Genomic DNA, 13519 nt, shown 5'->3' with positions numbered 1-13519 from the left:
TCGCCACTTGCTGATTGGCTCGTTTCCCTTCAGTTCCATACAAGAGTCTTCAGATAAGACTCTCTTACGCTGGCGCACACCTTTAATCCCAGTGTGGGGGAGGCAGAGGCAGGCAGATCTCTGTGAGTTCAAGGCCAGCCTGGCCTACAAAGTGAGTCCAGGACAGGCAGGCTACACAGAGAAACCCTGTCTTGAAAAAAGAAAACTAGGACTCTCTTGTCCTATTTGAACTGTGACCCCCAAGGCACTGTCTGCTGCTTGCTCTGCTTGGTTCTTTGCAACTGTTGTCATCATGTATTTGTCTGTTTTCTTTCTTGCCTTGTAAGCTCTGTGAGAGTGGTGTGCTATTCTTCTTTCTTGAGTTGTTAGCAATTGGAGCAGTAGCAAGCCTGCCTACAGATATCATTTGTGAAAGAAAGTATAGAAATGTCAAAATCAGTCTACATAGCAAGTTCTGGGACATCCAGGCTACATAGACCCTGTCTTGGAAAACAAAAAACCAAAAACCATGGCCTACTCATGTGACTGGAACTGTAAAGCAGTCTGTGGTACTAGCTGGGTTTTTAATATCACCTCACAGCTTTACAGAGGACTTGAGCATGTTGTCTCTTGACACGACACTGGTGTAGATTTATCATCTGATTGTCAGATAAGGAACCAGACTGAGACCTTCATTGTATATGAGTTTGAACAAATGTTGCTTCCTTCTGGGTGCTCTGGTTCTCAGTTTCCTCTTACATGTCCAAGGTCATGACCAGTAGCACTGTGCTCTATCCTATGGAAGACACCAAAACTAAAGCCTGTCTCTGCTCCACGCTGCATGTGGTCACCTTGATCTGATCACCTCCATTGTGGGATTTTCCGTGCCTTCCCCTTATCTAGACTGAATTGCCACGGCTGCATCCCGCATGCCAACCCTGCACTGGTGCCCTCCTGCCATCCCTGTGGACTTGTTGGTGCCTTGGTTGTTTGACAGCACACTTGCTGCTGTGTGTCTTTACCATGGACCATGTGTCAGAGTAGTGAGTCCAGGCCAGGTGATGCTGGTAATGTAGAGGTCACCTAATATCTGTGCTTCCTGTGAGAGTGGCGTGCTTGTTAAGCCACCAGCTTGACTATTGCATGGTTCTTCTAGCCCTTGATATAGAACACTCTGGCCTAGGGGCTAGAGACAGACATGGGGGCTGGAGACAGACATGGAGGCTCAGTGGTTGGGAGCACTGACTGTTGTTCTGGCAGTTCGCAACTGTCTGTAACTCCAAAAATCTGACACTCACATAAAATAAAATAAAAATCGAAAAAAAAAAAAAAGAACACTTGAGCCTAATTGTACCCATGCTAGATAAGAGCCTGAGCATATACATTTTCAGTAAAACACTCACCGTGTCTTGCTAACACTGCTGTGAGCTGTCCTGAGTCATCCGTCATAGCCTTTATGGGCCAGACGCCACTCTGAATGCTTCAGGTACTACTCAGAACAAGACCTAACCCTGCTTACCTCGGACACTGTACACTCCCAGTGCTAAGAGGCTTATAAGAAAGGAAATTATGTAGCACACTAGCAGATGACAGTACTACAGCAAAGGAGAAAAGGCCGGTTAGGTGTGTAATCCAGAGGAGTGGCCACACTTCAGATACATTGGTAAAGGATAGGCCTTCTTGAAGATGTGGAATTTGTGGAAAATATCGAAGGGCAGGCAGGATGGCTCAAGGGTAAAGGCATTTGCTCTGCAGCCTGGCCTAGGTAGGGAGAACGGGCTCCACGCAGCTCTTCTCTGCCCTCCACACACACACAGTGCTAGTAAATAGTCAAAAAGGAATCCAATCCATAGTAGTCTGTGGGGAGCATGTCCCAGCCAGTCTTGACAGTCAGCACAAAGGTCCTGAGGCAAAAGACTCGATACTGTGTCAGAGCTAGAGCAGGAAGCCATTGTCCAGCTGAGAGCCAGTAAGGAAGTAGCCAGTGAGGTCAGATGTTACTGGGGCCGAATACTGGGCTGGAAGGATTCTCTTACTGTGAGTGAGAGGGAAGTTGTGTGACCTCTGTGGTGAGGACCATTGGTGGCTCCTACTGCTGTTTTAAGCCCTGTTTAATCTGGAAGACATGTTCTGCCTTCTAACTGCTTTTGGATAGAGCTTATAGTGGTGGGGACAACAGGCTGTAACAAGAGGTTTTTGTTTTGAACTTTCACTTGTATTGAGCTTTCAAAAGCATGCGATGGCCGGAATCTGTTTTTTGTTTTTTGTTTGTTTGTTTGTTTTCGAGGCAGGGTTTCTCTGTCATGCAGCCCTGGCTGTCCTGGATTGTCTTTGTAGACCAGGCTGGCCTCGAACTCAGAAATCTACCTGCCTCTGCCTCCTGAGTGTTGGGATTAAAGGCGTGCACCACCACCGCCCAGCAGTGGTGGGAATCTTGACAGTTTGCTGTCACCCAGGCAGGACTCAGGAAAGGAGGCTCTGGAACAGGGCACAATGTAGAGCCTTGAAAACTTCCAGGCCTGAGTCCGGTGGTAGTGGTGGTGCGCGCCTTTAATCCCAGCACTCAGGAGGCAGAGGCAGGCGAATCGCTGTGAGTTCGAGGCCAGCCTGGTCTACAAAGTGAGTCTAGGACAGTCAAGGCTACACAGAGAGACCCTGTCTTGAAAAACCAGGGGGGGAAAAAAGGAAAAGAAAGAAAATTTCCAGGCCTGAGTCCTGCCTAGTGCTGATCCCATGCATCTCACTGACTAGCCTCACTGGGGACGCGTGGGGAACTGGATTTTAGAAGACGCCACCATCCCAAGCAAGAAGCAAGATTAGAATCAGACTCTGAAGTTCTTTTTGGCCTTCAATTTATAATCTCACTTAATCTTTTAAAGATGAGGTATTAGGTAGCTTCCAGCTGTAGTGCACTCCAGCCTGCCTTAATTTATTTTAGGAATTTACTCTTCAGTCCAGCGATAATATCAAGCAAATCTTCTCGAGTGTCATTAAGTACACTTGCCAGAATCAGATACTGTAGAGGCTCATGGCTTCCTAGTGGTACCCCTTTGGATTGTCCATTTTGCCTTTAGGGTATTGAGGTGGAAGCAGGCTTGACATTTGGGGGGTCTTTGGGGGGCAGGGGGTTGTTTGTTTGTTTGTTTTTTAGACAGTTTTTCTCCGGGTAGTCCTGGCTGTCCTAGACTTACTTTGTAGACCAGGCTGGCCTCAAACTCACAGAGATCCGCCTGCCTCTGCCTCCCAAGTGCTGGGATTACAGGCATGCACCACCATGCCTGGCCAGGCTTGACTTTTATTTTATTTGTTTGTTTGTTTTATTTTATCTATATGAGTTCTCTATCCACATGTACACTTATGTGCCAGAAGAGGGCATCAGATCACATTACAGATGGCTGTGAGCCACCATGTGGTTGCTGGGAATTGAACTTAGGACCTCTGGAAGAGCAGCCAGTGCTCTTAACCTCTGAGCCATCTCTCCAGCCCCTTGACTTTTATTTTAAGTGAGTTCATCTGCACTTGGCCTTCCACAGCCTGATGATTTGAGAAGTAACCTGCTTTCCTTAATAGACTTTGTGTGGTCTTTGCTCCTGTCCTATGTTGTATGATCTGCTTTGGAACTCCATCCATATGTGGGCTGAAATTTCATACTTGATGGCCATAGGTTGTTCTTAGACCTTGTGGAAACAATATGGAACAATTAGCATAATTCCTGAAAGAATTGGGCTTTCAGTTGACTACACTGTAGCCTAGGAGCAGTGTGTAGAGCGTCTCTCTGTGAAAGTGGCTGGCTGTGGGCCCTGAGGTAGTGCTTTCACAGCCTCACCCGCCCGCCATAAAGTGAGCAGAAGTGCCAGACCCTCAGATCAACTGTATGTGGTAGAAAAGGGTGTGCCTGTGTGTTTGTGATGTGTGTGGTTGCCGATGCCTGTGTGCTGTGGAAGTCAGGACAACTCTGGGCAGTTGGGGCTCTCTCCATTCACCATGGATCCTAGGTATTGAGCTCAGGCTTTCATGAGTGTTGTTACCCACGGAGTCATCCCAGGGGCCCTACAGAACATTCTTATATTTATCAGATTATATGCCAGATTGAGGCTAAAAGTATACAGTTCCTGAAGCAGGTGTTGGGTTGCATGCCTCGGGAGGGTGAGGCCGAAGAATATGCAGTTTACAGCCAGCTCAGGTGAACATCAAGGCCCTGTCTCAAAAGCTCCAAGACCAGGTGTACCTCAGTTTAAAAGTGTCTGTCCCCAAGGCACAAGACAGTGGCTCTCCTCAGCACTCCCAAAATAAATGACTGGGTTGTTGTGGGGGAATAGTGCTGTGTTCTTGAGTCTTCACTAAATACTGAGAAGCTTTAAGGGAAATTACCTAGAGATATGGTTCTCTTGGTTATTGTGACATCTGTAACATGTTAAAAGTTATATATGCATCAGTGCATATGAATGAATGCTCATGCTGGAGCATGCATGTGGAGGCCAAAGGACAACTTAGAGGAATCAATTCTCTTCTACCGTAGGGTGTGGTCCTGAGCATGGGCCTCAGGTCATCAGGCTTGGGAGCTGCCTTTGATTGTGTTCTTTTGGAGCTTGGAACATCACACAAATCAAACTACCTTGATGAAAACACTTCAAAGAGTATAATTTACACACCCCACCCACACCCCCAAGACAGGGTTTCTCTGTGTAGCCCTGGCTGTCATGGAACCTCACTCTGTACACCCGGCTGGCCTCCAACTCAGAGCCACCTGCTTCTGCCTCCTGAGTGCTGGGAATTAAGGCACGTGCCACCACTGCCTGGCTGTTCTTTATTTTTTAATAAATATTTTGTGTGTATAATAGAGTATATGTACATATGTACATGAGTACAGTGCCCACAGAGGCCAGAAAAGGACATTAGGTCCTCTGGAGCTGGAGTTACAGGCAGTTGTGAGCCACCTAACACGAGTTCTGGGAACTGACTTCAGGCCCCTGGAGAGCAGGAAGCATATTCTAATGGGCCGTCTCTCCAGCTTTCTTTTGTTGGTGGTCGTTGGTTATTTTTTGTTTTGGTTTGGTTTTTTTCCAGACAGGGTTTCTTTGTGTAACCTTGGCTGCCCTGGACTGGCTTTGCAGATCAGGCTGGCCTCAAACTCAGAGATCCTCTGGCCTCTACCTCTCCGAGTGCTGGGATTAAAGGTGTGCGCCACTGTGCACAGCTTTCTCTTGCCTCTTAGTTTACTCTTTAAATTACATGTAGAACTCAGCTTTTCCTTATGGCAATATAAACATGCAAGTTTTATGGAAATGGCTAAAAATCTCACTTTAAAGTCACAACTAGGCCGAGTCCCTCTAGTCTATACAAAAGCCGACTCACCTGAGCAGCCTGAAGAGAAAGCAGCAGCTGCCCTCAGGTACAGGCTCTACCCCGGGGCCCTGCTTGGCTCTTTGTGTTCATAACCATGTGCTGCAGTAATGATGGGGTGACAGCAATGTGTCTAGAATGGCTCTTGCAAACCTGCTGGACCTGAACGAAGTCACTCCTCATCTTACCACATAAAAGCAGGACTACTGATCACTACACCTGTGGGAAGCTCTGGAACACCTTGTTCCTGCTTCCTTTAAGGTAAATGCAAGGATGCTAGTCACTCCTGAAAAAAATAAGTTAACACTTTGTAATCTAAGGACATGTTTATTTTAAAGTGTACAATGTGGAAGGTTTAAATGAGGTGAAAATATGGGGTTGCAAGTGCATGATCCTGTATTATGGGCTTCCAATTAGTTATACTATGTATTTTTTCCTGCAAAAATAAGAAGACTGGCAAGGGCTGGAAATGTGGTTTAGAGGGCTTGTTGGGATTCCTGAGGCCTGAGTTTGATGTCCATCACTGCTCTACTGCTGTGAAGAGATACCGTGACCAAGGCAGCTTACAGAGGAAAGCATTTAATTAGGAGCTGCTTACATACAGTTTTAAAAGTTTAGTACAATATCCTGGGGGTACAGTGACTTATTTGGGCTTTTGAGATGTCAACGTTCACCCCAATGACACCTCCTCCAACAAGGCAACACCTCCTGCCTTAGTTGGGGCTGTTTTTGCTGTGGTGAGCACCATGACCAAAAGCTGGGGAGGAAGGGGTTTATTTATTTACAGTTTCATATCTAAAACAGTGAAGGCAGGAACTTGGATGTAGAGGCCATGAAATGGTGATGCTTACTGGTTTGACCCCCGTGGCTTGCTCAGACTTTTTTCTTAAAGAATTGGGACCTCCAGCTCAAAGATGGCACCACCCACAGAGGGCTGGGCCTTCCCCATCAATCAGCAATTAAGAAAATAGGCTACAGCTGGATCTTAGGAAGGCACTGTCTCAGTGGAAGCTCCCTTTTCTCTGATGACTCTAGTTTGTGTCAAGTTGACATAAAACTAGGTAGTATACCTCTTAATCCTCCCCAGACAGTTCCCCTAACTGAGGACCAAATATGCAAATAGATGAGCATGTGGCGGTCATTCCGTTTAGGCCACCACAGTGGCACGTCCATCATGCTAGCATTCAGGAAGTGGAGGCAGGAATGAGAACACAAGGCATCTTTGTCTAAGTTCGAAATGGCCTGGGCTACATAAGATGTGTCTAGAAAAGAGAAGACTGAGCTGGGCGGGGTGGCACACACCTTTAATCCCAGCACTCAAGAGGCAGAGGCAGCTCTCTGAATTTGAGGCCAACCTGAGCTACAAAGGGAGTCCAGGACAGCCAAGGCTACACAGAGAAACCCTGTCTTGAGAAAGAAAAAGAAAAAAAGAAAGAGAAAAGGTTTTGGCTGACGTTGTGGTGCTTTCCTGGATTGCTTTGTCACACACACACCCCATTCCTAGGTACCTGGTGACCCATCTCATGGGGGCAGACCTGAACAACATCGTCAAGTGTCAGAAGCTTACCGATGACCACGTTCAGTTCCTGATCTACCAGATCCTCCGCGGGCTGAAGGTACAGACAGTAATAGTGTCAGTTGGGGAAATGAATCCTCTGTTTGCTTATGAAAAACTTAAGGAGTTACAGAATCAACCAATCCTCCTGCTCTTGTATTTCCCAGGCCACAGTTGACTCTAGAGAAAATGATATGTTGTCCTTTTCTCTGATCTTTCAGTCTGAGTATCCAAGAGAGGGGGACGTTAGCCTCATTGAGAGGTTAGTAGCATCCTGATACAGCCTGAGTCCCATGAGGTGGAATCCAGGCTTTAGAGCCTCCTCAAGGCGAGGCTGGATGTGAGAGGCGGGGAAAGGAGGACCACTGTGGGCAACGTAGTGAGTGCCAGGCCACGCAGGCTTGAATGGTGAGCTTGGAGGCATAGGTTCTTCAGGGAAGTTAACCTGATGGTGGGAGGGACTAGTAAGCTGCTTTAAAACTACACCACCTTTGATTACTACCAGAACATCAGAACTCTTACTGTGGTTGTCAGCGGGGAGGAAAATAGGTTGACAACTCAGGTAGGTGGAGTGAGAGTTACAACACACTGTGAACATGAGCAGTGCTGACCCCTGAAGGGGCCTGTAGGCCAGACGCACTAGGACGTGGCGCTGAAAAGCTAAGATGGCTTCGTTCACCTGACTTTCTTCTTTTTTGCAGTATATACATTCAGCTGACATAATTCACAGGGTATGTATGTGCCGTAGGTGCTGATTATTCTGGTGGTGTGGGCGGGGCTAGAAGAGGGGCATCTGAGCTCTCAGCCTTAGCTCGTAACTGTTGAAATAGCCATGGGCTGCAACCTTGCAACTGGTGAAGGAACACTTACTGGTTTTTTGTTTGGTTGGTTTGGTTTGGTTTTTTGGTTTTTCGAGACAGGGTTTCTCTGTGTAGCCTTGGCTGTCCTAGACTCACTTTGTAGACCAGGCTGGCCTCGAACTCACAGCGATCCGCCTGCCTCTGCCTCCCGAGTGCTGGGATTAAAGGTGTGCGCCACCACGCCCGGCAGGAACACTTATTGTTGTGCCTGCTCAAAGCTAATTTGGCTGAGAGATTGACTATAGCTTGAAGTCGGCCTGTCTCTGAGGGCTTCCATGTGTGTCTGCATCCTCAGCACCCTGGGGCACTCAGACACTCTTACACCAGGTTGACACTATTCTCTCCCCTTGTGTCCTAGGACCTAAAGCCCAGCAACCTCGCTGTGAATGAAGACTGTGAGCTGAAGGTAAAAGAGAGATTGAACTGTTTGTTTCCTTTAACTTCCTTAGCTGACCAGCCAGACTTAGAGAAAATGACTTATAAGCCATGACTTTGTATCTGAAAAGTTACTTGTCCTTAGGAATATCAGCCTGTGAAACTTGAAGTAGGCTGAGCAAACTGTTTAAATGACCTTGGAAGTAGATTTTTGGTATCTTGTTTTCATTTTTTAAAGAAAATAAGATTAGAAATACAACATGTTAATTATAATAAAGGGGTAGTATAGTCTAAATGTCAGTTAAACATTCCTGGGACACTCACTATTATATAGGTTTCTAGAGGAAAAATGGCAGGGACTCAGAATGATCCAATAAGACATAAATGAGTTAGCTATCTGTCAAAATAAGTAGCAGTTTTTGTTTGTTAGTTTTTGCTTTGTTTTGTTTTGTTTTTTAGAGACAGGGTTTCTCTGCGTAATAGCCTTGCTGTACTGGTCTTTATAGACCAAGCTGGCCTCAAACTCAACAGAGATCCACCAGCCTCTGCCTCCTGAGTGCTGGGATTAAGTGTGCGCCACAGTCTGGATAGACAGCTCAGAGATTTAAGAGCACAGGCTGTTCTTCCAAAGGTCCTGTGTTCAATTCCCAGCAGCCACATGATGACTCACAAACATCTATGATGAGATCTAGTGCCCTCTACTGGTGTGCAGGTGTTACATGCAGGCAAAACACTGTATACCTAATAAATAAATCTTTATAAAATAAAAAAAAGTGTGCACCACCATGCTTGGCTGCGCTACATTTTTAAAAATTAATTTAAAAAACAAAAAACAAACATACAGGTGTCTGGAGAGATAGCTTATTTCCCAGCACCCACATGATCGCTCACAACCATCTGAATCTAAAGGATCTGGTGCCTACTTTTATCCCTGTGGACACAGCATAACACCTGGTGCATGGATAGACATGCAGACAAAAGTTATGTGCCACCATGCATTCTAAAGGAAGACCCTGTTTTCTTTGTCATAGATGGCATAACTTGCTGCTCCCGTTCCTGATTTCTGTTCTTGCCCTTAGATTCTGGATTTCGGACTGGCTCGGCATACTGATGATGAAATGACAGGCTACGTGGCCACCAGGTGGTACAGGGCTCCTGAGATCATGCTGAACTGGATGCACTACAACCAGACAGGTGCCGCTGCAGTCCTACCCAGGCCTGACCCAGATGGGGAAGGGAGCTCCCGCACGTGGTTTTCAGATGCCCTGGCAGTTGGGTCCTTGCTTCTTACGGTTTCCATGTCATTCTCACTATAACACTGCCAGAGGAGCGTGCTCTCTAATCAGCGCCCCAGTGTGGCCTGGGAGGAGTCATGGCTTTCCTAGTAAGAAAGCTTTGCCCCATCGGGAGTTGCTTGTTTCTCTTAGTTACATTCTGACTTGCGTGACCTATTGAGCCCTTTCTTGGGTGATGGTTTAAATGAGCTTATTTATTTCTATAAAAAGTGATTGATGAGGGGCTGGAGAGATGGCTTAACGGTTAAGGGCACTGTCTGCTCTTCCAAAGGGCCAGGGTTCAATTTCCAGCACCCACATGGCAGCTCAAAACAAGTTTTTTTTTTTAAATGATTGTTGAACCTCAGTTGTCTTACAGGTTGATTTGACCCTTTCACTCCCGATAAGAATCCAATTAGTGGTCGTGCATATGAGTAGCTGTGTCTATGCTTGTCTTCTCATTGCTGTTCTAGTGGATATTTGGTCCGTGGGCTGCATCATGGCTGAGCTGCTGACTGGAAGAACGTTGTTTCCTGGTACAGACCGTATCCTTTAACATGTTTTGGCCCTGTCCTCATGTCTGTCCTGCGTCATGCACGTGTGTTCCCCTTACTTGTTTGTGGGGAAGACTCAGATCTTTGTTTTGTGGTTCAGGCATTGCTTTTGAGGTCTGTCCACTTGTTGAATAGCTTACCTTGCCCAAAAAAGGCTTTGGGCCTTGGGAGAAAACAAGCTTAAAACTCACCTGTCGTCCTTTTGCCCTCACTAATGCATTTAGTCTACTTCTGCAAACCTTTGGTAAGTGTACACCTGTATGTACATCAAGTGTCTCATTCTCACTCCTGCTTATTTACTAAACAGGCTGCAGCCCCTGTACTGACACGCCTGCTGACTTCTGTCCTGTCTGCTGCTTTACAACCAACAACAGAAGTAAGAGGGGCCCCTGTTGGGTGCTTCTGTTTCTGGTTAGAGCCAGCCCCATTTTAGTTCCACACTTAGCACCATTTGGGCTATGAGCACCAAACATCCTTTCTTGTCTGCTGGGCAGTTGTCCACAGCTTAGTGATAATGTCATTAAATATGGTTTGTGAGAACTCCCATCAGCTCTGCTCAGGGAGGGTGTGAGAGTGTTAAAACAGAAGCTTAAGTCAGTCTTCAGGAGGGGTCTTTGTAAAGCTCGAGTAGCCTGCAAATGGTTTTGGTTGGGCTCCTAGAAATGCCACCCTAAAGAACTCTTGCTTCATCCTCTAACTGCGGCTTTGGCACTTGCCTAGCACACCCTGAGTCTGTGAGCTCCCTCCTGACAGCGCAGGCTGCCTTTCTCCAGTGACTGATACCACGGGGTCCATGCTGACAGTTCTCTGCTAGACAGTGTCTTTCATGAACTGGAAACCTCTGCTTCGCTGGCAATGCTGTCTGCACCGCTGCCCATTCGTCGCTGGACCATGGTCACTCTAATTCCGCTCTAGGGTCTCATCGCCCAGACCATCTCCCTCCCCTTGCCAGTGTGGTTTATTTGTATTACAGTCCAAGCTTGAGAGGATCAGGGAGGCTTGTGATGTCCCTTATGCTGTCCTCTGTTCTCTTCCCTTCCCTGTGGTGTCTCTCCAGCTGCCTTCAGAGACAGACAGACAGACGGAAACGTCTGTAGGGAAGCCTCTCAGTTCCTTGCTTTTGTAGTCAAGGTATTCAGTTAGGGCCCAGGCCCTGGAATTTAGATTTTAGCCTTTTACTTATGAACTATGTGGCTTTAATCAAGTTTTTCTGACCTCTGTGTTTCTGTTTGCTCAACTATAAGATGACAGAGGGTGGTGTGAGAGTTTGCTGAGACCAGAGCCACCAGGAAGTGCCTGCCTCATCTTTACCAGTGGCTGTGTCAGCCATTCCCAGGGATCGCAGATTCCTGAGAGGAAGATTTGTGTTGGCTCATGGGTTCAGAAGTCTCAGTCCGTGGTGAGGTAGAGCATGTGGCAGAGGAGGCTTCTCACTTCATGGCGGCCAGGAAGCAGGAGAGAGGAAGGCAGCCATGAGTAAGATACTCTTCTAGGACATGTTCCCAGTGACCTACTTCCTCCCACCGCACGCCCCCCACCCCATGTTCCCAGCAGGAAAAATTGCGCTACCAGCTGGGGATCAGACCTTGAGTCAGCACCTGACCCCTAGCCTACAGTGCAAAACATATTCAGTCCCTGTGCAAGGGTCCAGACCCTCTTGAGTCTCTGAGCTTTGAGGCAAACTCTTAGCTGCTAGTCCCTGTTAAAATCAGAATACATTTCAAACTTCCAGGATTCAGTAGCATAAGCATTGTCATCCAAAGGTAAGGAAGGACCAGACCAAAATAAGCTGAAACACGGCATTAAAATTCCATAGTTCACATCCATGTGTGGAGGCTCAGGATGGTACGAGCTGAGTTCCCACGGCCTCTAGCAGCCCAGCTCCTGTGACCTCCTACATGTACCCATATGCTTTCTCGTGCTCACTACCTGTAGCTCCCTCAGTCCACATTCGGGGGGGCCTCATCATCAGCTTCATACGCACAGCCTCATGACCCACACTCTCAGGCCACTCACAATGAATCCAACCCTGGTGTCTTTGTCCAGCTTTCCAGGCTTCCCTTGGAGATCTGGTGAGTGCCTCTCCCACCCTATAATCCACCAAGGTCTGCTGCCAACTTGGGCAGTAGTGCTCTGTCAGACTGTGGCTGTAGTGACCACTAAGTAGCTGAGCACTGTGATGGGTCCTGGGAAGACCACCTCCTAAATGTCCCTTTGTGGGTATAGGGGGCTTTGGGCTGCATCTTCTCTAGGGGTGTTTGGGGAAGTTTATACTTTGTATCTTGGGCCTGTGGTGGCCAGGGGTCTCTTGATTTCCAAGGTCTCTGGTCTTTCCTCTCCTGTCTGCGCAGATTCTTTGTGTTTGTTGTATTGGTGGTAGGCGTTTTGTTTTGTTTGTGACCGTCTTAATGTAGCATGCAGCCCATGCTGAGACTGTGTGTCTCACACAGCCTTGCCCTGACCCTCACAGTGCTCCTCTTGCCGTGGCCTCCAGAATACCACTGACTGAGCCGCCGTGCCTGTTTTCATGCTGTACTTGCTAGGCCTGGAACCCAGGGCTTTATGCATGTTAGACAAGCACTTTACCAACTGAGTCACGTCTCCAGCCAAGTGACGTCTCTAGGCAATTTTGCCAGACCCGATATTTTGAGTAAAACTAGGAGTTAACCCACTTGAGTTTAGTTTCCCTGGGTGAACCTCAGAGAGTTAGTTTAGCAGACCTCTTTTACTTTTCTTAAGGTCCTGAGGAGGAGTCAGGAAGCTCTCTTCACTGCATGTTCTCTGGTCTCTAGAACTCTTTTTTTTTTCTTTCTTTCTTTATTTATTTTTTCTTTTTTTTTTTTAATTTTGTTTTGATTTGGTTTTGTTTTGTTTGTTTTCTGAGACAGGGTTTCTCTGTGTAGCCTTGGCTGTCCTAGACTCACTTTGTAGACCAGGCTGCCTTGGACTCACAGCAGTCCTCCTGCCTCTGCCTCCCAAGTACTGGGATTAAAGGTGTGTGCCACCATGCCCAGCCTCTAGAACTCTTTTCAAAGCCTGCGGAACATGCTAACCCCACTCCAGCCAGCCTGGAAGGCCTGAGACTCTAGCCTATGTGGTGCGTGAACAGGTCACTGCTGAGGGTCCGCAGGCTGCCTGTCACTTGGGCTTCAACTTCCTCTGTGGGTTTGTGTTTGCCTCACCTTAGTCATTGTGCCTTCAACCGGTGGTCTTGCTTCTAGCTGAGAACTGCCCAGTAGGCCTTTTTGAGTCATCATGGATGTGTTGTGTGTGCGCTGTCCTATGTATAGCTCATAGTCAGGAGCCTATGTGGTTAATGTAACTTGATGACTGATTTGATTTTTGTGGGCATGTAATGTAAAAGTCAATACTTCTACTGTGATAAAATTTTCATTAACAAAATTAACTTCAACAACATTAAAGTTTATAGCCGGGCTGGAGAGATGGCTCAGCGGTTAAGAGCACTGACTGTTCTTCCAGAGGTCATGAGTTCAGTTCCCAGCAACCACATGGTGGCTCACAGCCATCTATAATATGATCTGACACCGTCCTCTGGCCTACAGAGGTACATGCAGGCAG

General features: G+C 47.2%; 1 protein-coding gene across 2 annotated transcripts in view; it reads left to right on the top strand.

Annotated features, from left to right (window-relative positions):
* Nucleotides 1-13519, top strand: part of MAPK14 (mitogen-activated protein kinase 14) — a 64191-nt gene that overhangs the window by 33449 nt on the left and 17223 nt on the right. For both annotated transcript variants that reach the window (XM_084754061.1, XM_084754060.1), the window contains exons 4-8: nucleotides 6827-6938; nucleotides 7579-7608; nucleotides 8096-8143; nucleotides 9192-9306; nucleotides 9860-9931. In XM_084754061.1, the coding sequence (XP_084610187.1) occupies nucleotides 6827-6938; nucleotides 7579-7608; nucleotides 8096-8143; nucleotides 9192-9306; nucleotides 9860-9931 (377 nt within the window). The remainder of the gene's footprint in view (nucleotides 1-6826; nucleotides 6939-7578; nucleotides 7609-8095; nucleotides 8144-9191; nucleotides 9307-9859; nucleotides 9932-13519) is intronic.

This window comes from Acomys minous (assembly GCF_964271855.1).
Source record: "Acomys minous genome assembly, chromosome: 13".
NCBI lineage: Eukaryota > Metazoa > Chordata > Mammalia > Rodentia > Muridae > Acomys > Acomys minous.
Note: the sequence above shows the minus strand (reverse complement) of the source record. Positions and strands in the feature narration are given on the sequence as shown.